At 40.9% G+C, this 13,261-nt stretch overlaps 1 protein-coding gene across 1 annotated transcript in view; it reads left to right on the top strand.

Moving 5' to 3' along the window:
- The window catches only part of LOC125485263 (mucin-6-like), a 200,254-nt gene extending 194,292 nt beyond the window's left edge, over nucleotides 1–5,962 (top strand). The window contains exons 13-14 of the mRNA XM_048607276.1: nucleotides 3,417–3,476; nucleotides 5,898–5,962. Coding sequence (XP_048463233.1) covers nucleotides 3,417–3,476; nucleotides 5,898–5,962 — 125 coding nt within the window. The remainder of the gene's footprint in view (nucleotides 1–3,416; nucleotides 3,477–5,897) is intronic.
- The last annotated feature ends 7,299 nt before the right edge of the window (nucleotides 5,963–13,261 follow it).

The following is a 13,261-nucleotide window of genomic DNA, read 5'->3' as shown; positions in this document are numbered from 1 at the left end:
TTATCTCAGATTCTCCAGCATCTGCAGTTCCTACTATCTCAGCACTACATAAGAAATTATTACAGGCTCTCCACTCTGGACAGGCCCACGTCTCTATTAACAACAACAACAACAACTGTTGTTCTGAGGAAGGGTCACCGGACCCGAAACGTTAACTCTGTTTTTTCCTTCACAGATGCTGCCAGACCCGCTGAGCTTTTCCAGCAATTTTGTTTTGTTCCACGTCTCTACTAAATTCCACCCTATACTGTCAGATCATAATTTTCGCAATTAAGTTTATAACTCAGCAACCTCCATATTTGGGTCATGCTGTCGATGTCTGAAAATTCTTCATTACCAGATCTTGCAGTCTTCCTCAATGTGAGCGGTTTAGTAATCTGATGGAATAGAGTCATAGAGTAGTACAGCATTGAAACAGGTCCTTTGGCCCAAACTGATCTGTGCTGACCATGGAGCCCTCTCAGCTAGTTCCTAATTGCCCACATTTGGTCCATATCCCTCTACCCTTCCCATTCATGTACCTATCCAAATGTTTTATAAATGTTGCTATTGTACCTGCCTCAACCACTTTCTCTGGCAGCCTATTCCATATTCGCACCACTCTCTGCGTGAAGAAGTTGCCTCTCAGGTCCTTCTTAAACCTTTCCCCTTTCACCTTAAACCTATGTCCTCTAGTTTTCAATTCCCTATGCCCAGGAAAAAGACTATATGCATTCATCCTATCTATGCCCCTCATGATTTTATACATCTCAATAAAGTCACCCCTCATTCCCCTACGTTCCAATGAATAAAGTCCTATCCTGGCCAACCTCTCCCTATAACTCAAGCCTACTAGTCCTGGAAACATGCTCGTAAATCTTCTTTGCACACTTTCCAGTTTAACTATGTCTTTCCTATAACAAGGTGACCAAAACTGTACACAGTATTCCAAGTGCGGCCTCACCAACGACTTATACAACTGTAACATAACATTCAAACTCCTATACTTAATGCCTTGACTGATGAAGGCTAGCATGCTAAATGCCTTCTTCGCCACCCTGTCCACCTGTGACGCCGCTTTCAACAAACTATGAACTTGTACTCCTAGGTCCCTCTGTTCTACAACACTCCTCAGGACCTTACGATTTACTGTATAAGTCCTATCTCGATTTGACTTTCCAAAATGCAATACCTCACATTTATCTGTATTGAATTGCATTTGCCAATCCTCAGCCTAGCTCCCCATCTGATCAAGATCCCGCTGTAATTTTTGAAAACCTTTCTCGCTATCAACGATACCTCCTAATTTTGTATCATCTGCAAACTTACTAATCGTGCCTTGTACATGCACATCCAGATCATTTATGTAAATAACAAATAACAAAGGTCCCAGCACCAACACCTGTGGCACACGACTAGTCACAGGGCTCCAGTCCGAGAAACAGCCTTCAATAATCACCCTCTGCTTCCTACCATCGAGTCAATTTGAATCCAATTAGCTAGCTCTCCCTGGATCCCATGCACTGTAACCTTCATGGCTAGCCTGTCATGCAGGTCCTTGTCAAAGGCCTTGCTAAAGTCTATATAGGCAACATCCACTGCTCTACCCTCATCTCTTCTCTTGGTTGCTTTGTCAAAAAACTCTAAAACATTTGTCAGACATGATTTCCCACGCACAAATCCATGCTGACTATCCCTAATCAGACCGTGACTATCTAAATGCTGGTTGATCCTGTCCCTTAGTATCCTCTCCAATAACTTGCCTACCACTGATGTCAGGCTCACTGGCCTATAGTTCCCTGGCTTGTCTTTGCTACCTTTCTTAAACAATGGAATAACATTAGCCACCTTCCAGTCTTCTGGAACTTCACCAGTGGCCAAAGATGAAGCAAAAAATCTCTGCAAGGGCCTCTGCAGTTTCTTCCCTAGTCTGTCACAACACCCAAGGATGGACTTGATCGGGGCGAGGAGATTTATCCACCTTAATACTCTTTAAGGCTGTAAACACCTCCCCTCTGGTAACATGTATGCGGTCCAAAACATCCCCACTTGTTTCCTTTATTTCCTTCACATCCATGATTCTCTCCTCAGTAAACATTGTGGAGAAATATTCATTAAAAATCTTTCCCATCTCCTGTGGCTCCACACATAAAGATCAGCTAAAGTCTACATAGGCAAAATCCACTGCTCTACCCGCATCTCTTCTCTTGGTTGCTTCATCAAAAAACTCTAAAACATTTGTCAGACATGATTTCCCACGCACAAATCCATGCTGACTATCCCTAATCAGACCGTGACTATCTAAATGCTGGTTGATCCTGTTCCTTAGTATCCTCTCCAATAACTTGCCTTTAAGGGAACCTATTCTGTCCCTAGCCACCCTTTTACTCTTAATATTGCTATAGAACCTTCTGGGATTACCATTAACCTTATCTGCTAGATCCCTCTCATACCCTCTTTTTGCTGTTCTGATTTCCCTCTTGAGAATGCTCCTACACTTGAGCCTGATAACTTAAACCCAATGTATGCCTTCTTTTTTTCTCCTGACCATGACCTCAATATCCCTCGTCAGCCAGGGTTCCCTAAACTTGCCAGCTTTTCCTTTCACTCTAACAGGGACATGTTGTTATATTGGAATAAGGGTTAAATTGTAGAGTTTGTATGCTCTCCTAGCTGAACACAATCCTAAATTTTGAAACCAAACTAAGGATGAATAATGCCATCTGTACCATGTTGTCTTTGATATTTGTATGATTAGGATTTAGAAGTAAAAAGTCTACTATTGTTCAAATGATTAATTATTTAGTTTTGTGGAATATATATCTTCAACAATATCCTGTTTGGTTTTCTAATCTTTGAAGGAATATGTATTGGTTCATAATTTAAGATTCATATTTGCAGATCGTTAATTAGCTTTAGCTTCAACAAACATGACTCCAATACGAGGTCAGCATCAAGGGACTGCACAAAAATATTTTTCTATTGATTTGGTAACTATTCCTTTCTGTCACATGATGATGGAATTGCTGAACATTCTTAGCACATGTAATCTATTCCTTTACTGCATCAACTAGGCTCCAATTTCATGACTAACTATTAAATGTCCATGTATTTTCAGCAACTGGAACTAATAAATCAACCAACAAAATGATACAAAATACATTTAAAAAGTGACCATTAAACTGAAAGGTCTTGGGGAACGTGCCAGTTTTGTTGACCTGCTATTCAATCCATAATTTAATTAATCACTTGGGGACTTGACTCTGAATTTCTTAATCAATGACATCAGGTTTTGAAGAAAAGGTAGTGCAGTAATTAAAAACAATTGAGTTTGTGCAGTTATATATTGTCTTTGAAGGGTAACATTTTTAATTTGAATGCAGTAACAATTCAACTGGTATCTTCTTTACTTTGTTTTTTAACTTCCTTTTCTCCAGCTCTGCTGCCCACACCAACATACCCAACATCTGTAATGTCAACTCACAGTTCAGCAATAGGTAGAGTGCTGTTATTTTCTTATCTGATTTAGTGTTCCATTTATACTTCTGTTTTAACTAACTGTATTGATCGTCATTTACAATATGTGTCTCATGATTGGAAACTTGATAAACTTGATAATGACTGGAAGAAAATCATTGACAAGTATAGTAATTAAATCTGTTGCAGTTTTAGACCAAGGTTATGTTGGAATCTCAAGAGGGTTTAGAGGTTCTTTGTGTTGACATGGTTGGTGACTCTGTAAAGCATCAGCTCCAAACAATTAATTCTGAAGTTTACTTTTACACTAAATTGATTCTCCAGCATCTTCCATAGCTTAGCAGGATCCGTGTGATCCTCCTGAGACAGGCTAGAAATGCTGACTTTGTGCAATCCTTTATTTTCATGGGTATCTTTACTTTCACCACCTGTTTATCCAGTTCTGTGAAGCCTAAACCTAAAATGTGTAGCTCCATCCTTTGTTTATAAAGCCAAAATTCAAATAGAACATTTGTGGCCTTCCAACACATTTGGTAGTTACCTTGCTGATCTTCTCTGTCTTTTATAAGCATTATTATGTGGGGAGATTAGCAATAGTGTTTTTCTGTTTCTGGCCATGTCCAGGGTTTTTTCCCATTCAATGCATTATTTATTCTGCATGGAAACATCATCGGAGGACATCCAGAATTACGAGCACCCATCTCTTTTTATTTGATGTATTATTGTCACATGTACCAAGATACAGTGAAAAGTATTATATTTCATGAGAACCGAACAAATCATACCTTACACAAAGAACATCAGGGTACTAGAACAGAATGCAGAATATAGTGTTACAGCGACAAAAAAGGTGCAGAGAAAGATCAACTCTAAAATTTGAGAGGTCCATTCATAAATGATAATGGCGGAGAAGAAGCTGTTCTTAAGAATCAAACAGAATTCCGCATCGACCTCTATTTTACAGTACTCACACATGAAGCCTTTGGTATGTATTTGGATCAAGTACAGAATTTGAACCACCTGACTTTAACTAAGATGAAGTATTTTCAGCATAAGGATTTTTTGGCTCCCAGGCTGTAGTCCACATGTGCACAATGCACTCAGCACAGTTCTGTATAATTGAAGAAATAAAACCTCCTTTCAAGGACAGTGAAGTGCTCAGGAATTCAGTTCAACAACTAAAACACCTAATTTATTGTTGGGATGCATGCAAGATCTGCTTTGGACATTTCTTTAAAAGCTATGCCAGCTCAATAAAACATGATCTTCTCTTTCTACAAAAAAAATTGTAAAAGAATAGAGATACCACAGTGGGGAAAAAAAAGTAACATTTGCAAAGTTGACCCATACTGGAAAGGGAAGATAAGTATTAAAAGAATCACCTCAAAAAGAGGAAAATTTGGAAAAAGGTAAGTGTGGAGCTGGAGGAACACAGCAGGCCAGGCAGCAGAGGAACAGGAAAGCCGATGTCCTGGGTTGGGATCTTTCTTCAGACCTGCACTTTGAACTTTTCTCAAAATCAAAAAAGGATTCGCACCCTTCACCACAGCATGATCAGGATTATAAATCCTATGCCAGAAATGAAGAGTAAATGGCTCAATTCCATGTTGCTCCATTGCACAGCTAAAAGACCAAATGCAATGTCCATAGAAGGAAAGGAAAAGTTGCAATAGTCTTACCAGACCATAAGGCTGTTCTCTTATTAGACAGAGACAACTGATGGTGATTGAACCCGAGGGTCATCACACCTCAGGCCAGGGGAAGAGGATGAGAAGGGAAGTTCTTCAGCTGATGCAGGAACTGAAACCACACTGTTGGTGTTATTCTGCATCGCAATCCAGCGATTCAGGCGACTGACTACATGATATTAGAAAAGCGTGTGGCTTTTTTACAATCTTTATTTACATAATCGAAGTGATAAGTGCTCGGACAGTTTTCCAAAACACTGTGGTTGGCACAAAGTCAAAATGATTGCGAATTCAAATCTTTTCTCTATTAAATGAGATGGAAAGCAAATATTAAATTCACAGTAGGAATTATTCATGATATGAATTACATCAGGAGCAAATCACAGCATATTTCTTGAAAGAAAAGTCTTCCTGCCTGTCGGAAGTGCTGTGGTAGTCTGATAAAATCCTAAAACAATGTGACAATAATACAGAAAACATTACATCATACCCAGCCTCTTGAGTGCAGACCTTTCCTACCATTCACAGCATTTTCCAGCATATGGATGTCACACAGACATCCTGTACTTCACAACACAAAGGCTCAGGTGTTAGTAAGTGTAAAAATGTTTTTGGCCAAAAAACAAACAAACGACAAGCAAACACTCTCTCAACACAGAAAACTAGAATAATAGTTTAAGTTAGTACTCAGCAACAAATAATTCAAGCAAAATTGCGTAAATTTAAAATAATGTTTCTTTTTGCCTTTTTTAGAAAAGTGGGTTGAAAGAAAATTGGGTCTCCCAATTCCCCAAGTGAATATAGAGAATCAAAGCTAATAGTAAAAACATTTGCCTATATATACTGAAAGACCTAATTGATAACTATAATTATTTATATAGTTCATGATCATTACTTTTTTGTGACTCATCACATTCAGTTAACCCCATTTGTTGTATAGTTTGCTTCTGGAATAAGAGTGTAAATGAAGAATCTATGTTATTGTTCTGACTCCATCCGGCCACTTCCCCACTACAATGATAGGGAGTATTAACATAATGTAGAGAGTTGCAATCTTTCTTTTACTAAACAATGCCATGTATATGAATAAGCCAACTTTGAGGGACAACCTTAAAATTTGGGAACAGCAAGTCAAAATGGTAATGCAACATAAATCTGTCTTCACTCCATGCCAAAAAACAAATGAAAGATGAAAATGTGCTACAGCATGGAATATATTTTCATCATTGCAGCACCTTGGGGCGGCATGGTGGCTCAGTGGTTAGCACTGCTGCTTCACAGTGCCAGGGACCCGGGTTCAATTGGGCGACTGTCTGTGTGGAGTTTGCACATTCTCCCCGTGTCTGCTTGAGTTTGCTCCAATTTCTTCCCACAGTCCAAAGATGTGCAGACAAGGTGGATTGGCCATGCTAAATTGCCCATTGTGTTCAGGGATGTGCAGATTAGGTGGGTTATAGGGTGATGGGTCTGGGTGGGATGCTGTGGACTTGTTGGGCCAAAGGGCCTGTTTCCACACTGTAGGGATTCTATGAGGACATCTTGACCCTGATGTAGATTTTACAGCTCAATTTTCAAAAAGCTTGCTGCTTGCAAAAGCTCCTGACCAGCCAGTCCACAAATGTTGTAGTCAATAACTAGCTAATGCAGATTGTATAGTGATTTTGTCTTCTGTGATTTCAATGTATAGATTCTGTGCTACTTCAAATCTTGACTGAGGCTCTGCCTTTTTCCCTCATGTTGTCAAAGAGAAACCACCCCTAATCATGTGGTGGTTTTATGTTTACTGACACAAATTTAACAATCACACACCAGGGCTGTTTATTTGAAAGCTGACGTTTCAGGTCGGGCCCCATTTCTGAAGAAGGGTCCTGACCCGAAATGTCAGCTTTCCTGTTCCTCTGATGCTGCCTGGCCTGCTGTGTTCCTCCAGCTCCACACCGTGTTGTCTCTGACTCCAGTATCGGCAGTTTTTACTATCCCTGTTTATTTGAAGATCTGTTACTAGATTGCTCATCATATAGATTTGTCATTGAAGATCAGCAACAATTGTTATAGAAACATAGAAAATTGGTACAGCATTAGACCATTTTGTCCTTTGAACCTGCTCCACCATTCAATGTGATTGTGACTTATTGTCCTACTTCGTACCCTGTTCCCACTTTTACTCTATAACCCGTGATCCCTTTAGCCCTAAGATCTATATTTAACTCATTCTTGACAACATTGAATGCTTTGGCCTCAACCTTTCTGTGGCAGAGAATTCAACTGCTTCACCACTCTCTGGGTGAAGAAATTTCTCCTCATCTTAGTCCTAAATGGCTGTCCCATATCCTTAGACTGTGACCCTTGGTTCTGGACTCCATGATTATCGGGGACATCCTTCCTGCATTTACCCTGGCTAGTCCTGTTACAGGTTTCCATAAGATCTCTCACGCTTCCAAACAGGATGTGGAGATGCCAGTTTTGGACTGAGTTAGACAAAGTCAGCAGTCATACTCATGCCTTTTGTATTTATCTTTTGAAACTCTTATTTACCTGAAATTATCTGTATATAAATTCTGTGCCTGTGTGCTTCCCTCCACTTCACCTGACGAAGGAGCAGCACTCCGAAAGCTTGTGATTTCAAATAAACCCGTTGGCCTATAACCTGGTGTCCTGTGACTTCTGACCCCTTCCAAACCGCAGTGATCATATTCCTAACCAGTGCAGTCTCTCTTCATCTGTTCGGCTTGCTCTCCCAGGAATCAGTATAGGAGGCCTTTGTTGCACTCCCTCCATAGCCAGCACATCCTGACAAAGCTGTGCACAGTACTCCAGGTGTGGTTATAGCAAATCCTGTACAATTGCAGCAAGACATTCCTGTTCCTATTCTCAAATCCTCTCACTATGAGAGCCAATATAGCATGTACATGCTTCAATGCTTGTTGCACCAGCATGCTTGCTTTCAGTGACACATTTCTGTAGGTTATTTCCATTTATATAGTATTCAGTTCCTCTGTGCATTTTACCACATTTGGTTTCACAGCAAAGTTTTTTGCCCACTCACTTAACCTGTCGATATTTCTGTTCTGGGTCTTTGTGTCATCCTCACCATTTGCCTTCCTGTCTATTTTTGTGTCATCCGCAAACTCCGGTATATTCACTTTCCTCAGAAAGGTTATTAATGTGTATTGGAAATAATGGTGGCTCTACGAGTGATCCCAGCAGCACCTAACTAGTCACAGGTTGCCATCCTGAAAATGCTCCCTTTACCCAACTCTGTTTTTTATTAGTCCGACAATCCTCTATCCATGCAAATATACTACCTCCAATAACATGGGCTCTTATAAGTAGCCTATTCTGCAGTACCTTATCAAAAACCTTCTGGAAATCCAAATGAAATATATCCACTGCTACACTTTTTGTCTTTTTTGCTTATTCCTTCCTTAAAAAATTGTAATAAATTTGTCAGGCATGATTTCCTCTTCATGAAGCTGCGCTAGCAGGGTTAGGATCATGTTATATTATGTTACGTATTTCCAAATGGTCCACTGTTACATAATTTGTAATAAACACTAAAATTTTCCAAAAATCAGATATTAAGTGGTGACCGAAAAGCACTTTTCTTTTGCTTTTCTCCCTTGTTAACTAAAAGTGTTACATTGGCAGTTTTCCATGCTGTGGGAATTTTCCAGAATCTAAGGATTCATGGAAGTTTACTACACTATCCACTATCTCTGTAGCTACTTTCTTTGATATCCTAGGATGCATCCTATAAGGTACAGGTGACTTATCAGTCTTTAGACTGTTATTTTCCCTTGTACTTTTTCTCTTATGATGGTTGTTGTTTTTTTTTATTATTGACCAAAGCCTCAATTTCTCTAGTCATCCAGCATTCTCCATATCTACCAGCCTTACCCTTCACCCTGAAAAGGAACATACTGTCTCTGGACTCTTGTTATCTCATTTTTGAAACCTTCCCACCTTCCAACTGTCCCTTTACCTGTGAATACCTGTCGCCAATCAACTCTTGAAAGTTCTTTTCTCGTACTATCAAAATTGGCCTTCCTCCAATATAGGACTTTAACTTTTTAATCAGGTCTATCATTTTCCATCACTATTTTAAAGTTAATAGGATTATGATTACTGGCCCCAAAGTGCTCCCCCACTGAAACCGCAGTCACTTGCCCTGCATTATTTCCCAAGAGAAGGTCAGGTTTTGCTCCTTCTCTAGTAGGTACATCCACATACTAAATCAACAAGTTTTCCTGTACACACTTAACACTATGGCAATCCCAGTCTATGTTTGGAAAGTTAAAATGCCCTACCATTACCACCCTGTAATTCATACAGATAACTGAGTTCTCTTTACAAATTTGCTTCTCAATTTCCCGCTGACTATTGGGTGTCGATAATACAATCCCAATAAGTTGATCATCCCTTTCTTATTTCGCAATTCCACCCAAATAACTTCTTTGGACATACGCCCTGGAATATCTTCCCTACATACAGCCATAATGTTATCCCTATTCAAAAATGCCACTCCTCCACCTCTCTTGCCCCTCTCCCCTATCCTTGCATTCTGTACCCTGGAACATTAAGTTGCCAGTCCTGTCCATCCCTGAGCCACGTCTCTGTAATAGCTATGATATCCAGTCCCATGTTCCCAACCATTCCCTGAGTTCATCTGCCTTACATGTCAGGCCTCTTGCACTGAAATAAATGCAGTTTAATCAATCAGTCCAACCTCATCTCTGCTTTGTTCCTGCCTGCCTTGACTGTTTGAAATGCTCTTTTTCTCAACTGCACCAGCCTCAGACTGATCTCTTTTCTCACTATCACTCTGGGCTCCCCCCCTCCCTGTTTACTAGTTAAATCCTCCTGAGCAGCTCGAACAATCTCCCTGCCAGTATATTAGTCCCCTTCCAATTCAGGTGCAACCTGTCCTTCTTACAGGCCACTTCTATCCCAGAAGTAATTCCAATGATCCAAAAAATGTGAATCCTTCTCCCCTGTATCAGCTCCTCACGCATTCATCTACTCTATCCTCCTATTCCTATTCTCACTGGCAAGTGGCACCAGGAGTAGTCTAGATATTACTACTCTCAAGGACCTATTTTTTAACCCCCTCCTAATTTGGGGCGGCATGGTGGCTCAGTGGTTAGCACTGCTGCCTCATAGCACCAGGAACTCGGGTTTGATTCTGCCCTCGGGTGACTGTCTGTGTGAAGTTTGCACATCCTCCTTGTGTCTGCATGGGTTTCCTCCGGGTGCTCTAGTTTCCTCTCACAGTCCAAAGATGTGCAGGCTAGGCGGATTGTCCATGCTAAATTGCCCACAGCATTCAGGGATGTGTAGATTAGGTGGGTTACAGGGGAATGGGTCTGGGTGGGATGCTGTGGACTTGTTGGGCTGAAGGGCCTGTTTCCACACTGTACGGATTCTATGATCTAATTTCCTGTATTGTTTCCTCAGAACCTCATCCTTTTCCCTTCCTATGTGATTCATTCCAACGACCTCCTGCTGGTCCCTCTCCCCTTTGAGAATATTCTGCACCTTCTCTGAGATATCCTTGACCCTGGCACCAGAGAGGCAACTCACCGTTCTGATGTCTCGTCATGAGCCACAGGAACATCTGTCCATGCCTCTGACTAGAGAGTCCCCTATCACAATCGATTGCTTGGAACCTGACATACCTCTCATTACAGTAGAGCCAGTCTCAGTATCAGTAACCTGGCTGTCAGTGCTACATTCCCCTGACAGTCCATCACCCTCTACATTTTCCAAAACAGCATACTAGAAGATAGTACAGTCTTGCTGCTCTAAAAGCGCTGTTCTAAGATAACTTATTACAACTCTAATATGCTTTTATGTTCTTTAAAAAGTTTATTCAAAAGACAGATATAATAAAACATATAATCAAAAAAACCCACACTACTCACTATTGTAGATTAACAAAGTAAAGCAGTTTACACTTTTAAAAACCACTTAACTATTCCCCTGTTGTGACTCCTGATACAGATTTTTCCAAGGTTAGCTGCGAATTTCACTGTTTTTTTTGATCTTCGAACGAGCTCCGATGTCCAGATATACTTGAAACTACACAGCACAGGCAGTCAGCTATGCAAGTTCACTGCCTGGTCAGATGGATGTGCAGGTTCATTGCTCCTTTTTTTTAATCTCCAGCTTGGTACTTTCTCTGTCTTAGTTCCTCCCTTTTTAAAGTACTGTTGTTTTGATCTCTTCTTTTCCAACGTTCCAAAACGATGCAACGGCTTATAAAACAGTAATTACTGCTCCAAGAATTTGACGAAATCAGCACCAAATTCGAAAAAAGTCTCAAGAAACGAGCAGCTCTTATAGCCACAATTTTCTCCCATCTTCTATCTTGGATTACCCAGAATCCTTGTCATCAGACATGGGTGTCACTGGCTGGCCAGCATTTACTCCCCATCTCAAGTTGCCCTTCTGAAGGTATTGGTGAGCTACCTGCTTGAACCACAATAGTCGACGTGCTGTAAGTTTACCCACATTGCTCTTAAGGAGGGAATTTTCAGGATTTTGCGACAGTCAACAAATGGCAATATAGGATGGTGCAGTGATTGGGATCAGGTTGACCTTGTTAACTTCAAAGTGCCTGATTGGGTTTGTTAACCTGGGCCAATCAGGAAAGTCTTGGCTGACCAATATAACCAGGAGATTAGAATCTTTACAGTTGAGAATTGTCTCTGAACTGGTTGGTTACAACCAATGTATTGTGTACAAGTAAATAAAGGGTGAGTTGGTGACAGAACGTGGTTGCTTAGCAGTTATTTCAGATGGTGAGTGGCTTGGAGGGGAACTTGCAGGTGGTTGTGCTTTCATGTATCTGCTGCCCTTGTCCTTCTAGATGGAAGTAGTTATGGGTTTCGAAGATACTGTAAGGATCTTTGGTGTATTTCTGCAGTGTATCATATAGATAGTACACACTCTGCTACTGAACATCAGTGGTGGAGGGTGTGATTGCTTATGGATGTGCTACCAATCAAGAGGTCTGCTTTTTCCTGGATGATGTCAAGCTTCTTGAATGTTGTTGGAGATGTGCTCGTCGAGGAAAGTGGTGGGGGGGAATGTTCGATCACACTCTTGACTTGTAACTTGTAGATGGTGGACAGGCTTTGGGTAGTCAGGAGTTGAGATACTCACTGCAATATTCCTACCCTCTTACTTGCTCTTGTAGCACAGTGTTTATGTGGTGAGTCTAGTTGAGTTTCTGTTTAATTGTAACCTCTATCATAGAACATAGAATTGTACAGCACAGTACAGACCCTTCGGCCCACGATGTTGTACCGAACTTTTGCCCTAAACCTAAGGACTACCTAACATCCACCCCTACCTTATACTATCATCCATATGCCTATCGAATAGCTGCTTAAATGCCCCTAATGAGGCCAACTCTACTACCTTCTCCGGCAATGCATTCCATGCCCCTACCACTCTGAGTAAAGAACCTATCTCTGACGTCTCCCCGATATCTACCTCCACTCACTTTAAAACTATGCCCCCTCGTAATAGCTACCTCCACCCTAGGAAAAAGTCTCTGGCTGTCCACTCTATCTATACCTCTGATCATTTTGTACACCTCTATCAAGCCACCTCTCATCCTTCGTCGTTTTAAAGAGAAAAGCCCTAGCTCTCTCAACCTTTCCTTGTAAGACCTTCCCTCCATTCCAGGCAACATCCTAGCAAATCTCCTCTGCACCTTTTCCAACGCTTTCACATCTTTCCTGTAATGAGGCGACCAGAACTGGACACAATGCTCCAGATGTGGCTGAACCAGGGTTTTGTACAGCTGGAGCATAACTTCACAGCTCTTGAACTCAATCCCTCTTTTAATGAAAGCTAACACACCATATGCCTTCTTAACAACTCTATCCTAGGATTCTCTGGGAAGCTAGAGAGGAGATTGCAGAGCCTTTGGCTTTTATCTTTATGTCGTCATTGTCTTCAGAAATAGTGCCAGAAGACTGGAGACTAGCAAATGTTGTCCCCTTGTTCAAGAAGGGGAGTAGAGACAACCCTGGTAATTATAGACCAGTGAGCCTTACTTCGGTTGTGGGTAAAGTGTTGGAAAGGATTATAAGAGATAGGATTTATAA

This window comes from Rhincodon typus, chromosome 17 (genome assembly GCF_021869965.1).
Source record: "Rhincodon typus isolate 14 chromosome 17, sRhiTyp1.1, whole genome shotgun sequence".
NCBI lineage: Eukaryota > Metazoa > Chordata > Chondrichthyes > Orectolobiformes > Rhincodontidae > Rhincodon > Rhincodon typus.
Note: the sequence above shows the minus strand (reverse complement) of the source record. Positions and strands in the feature narration are given on the sequence as shown.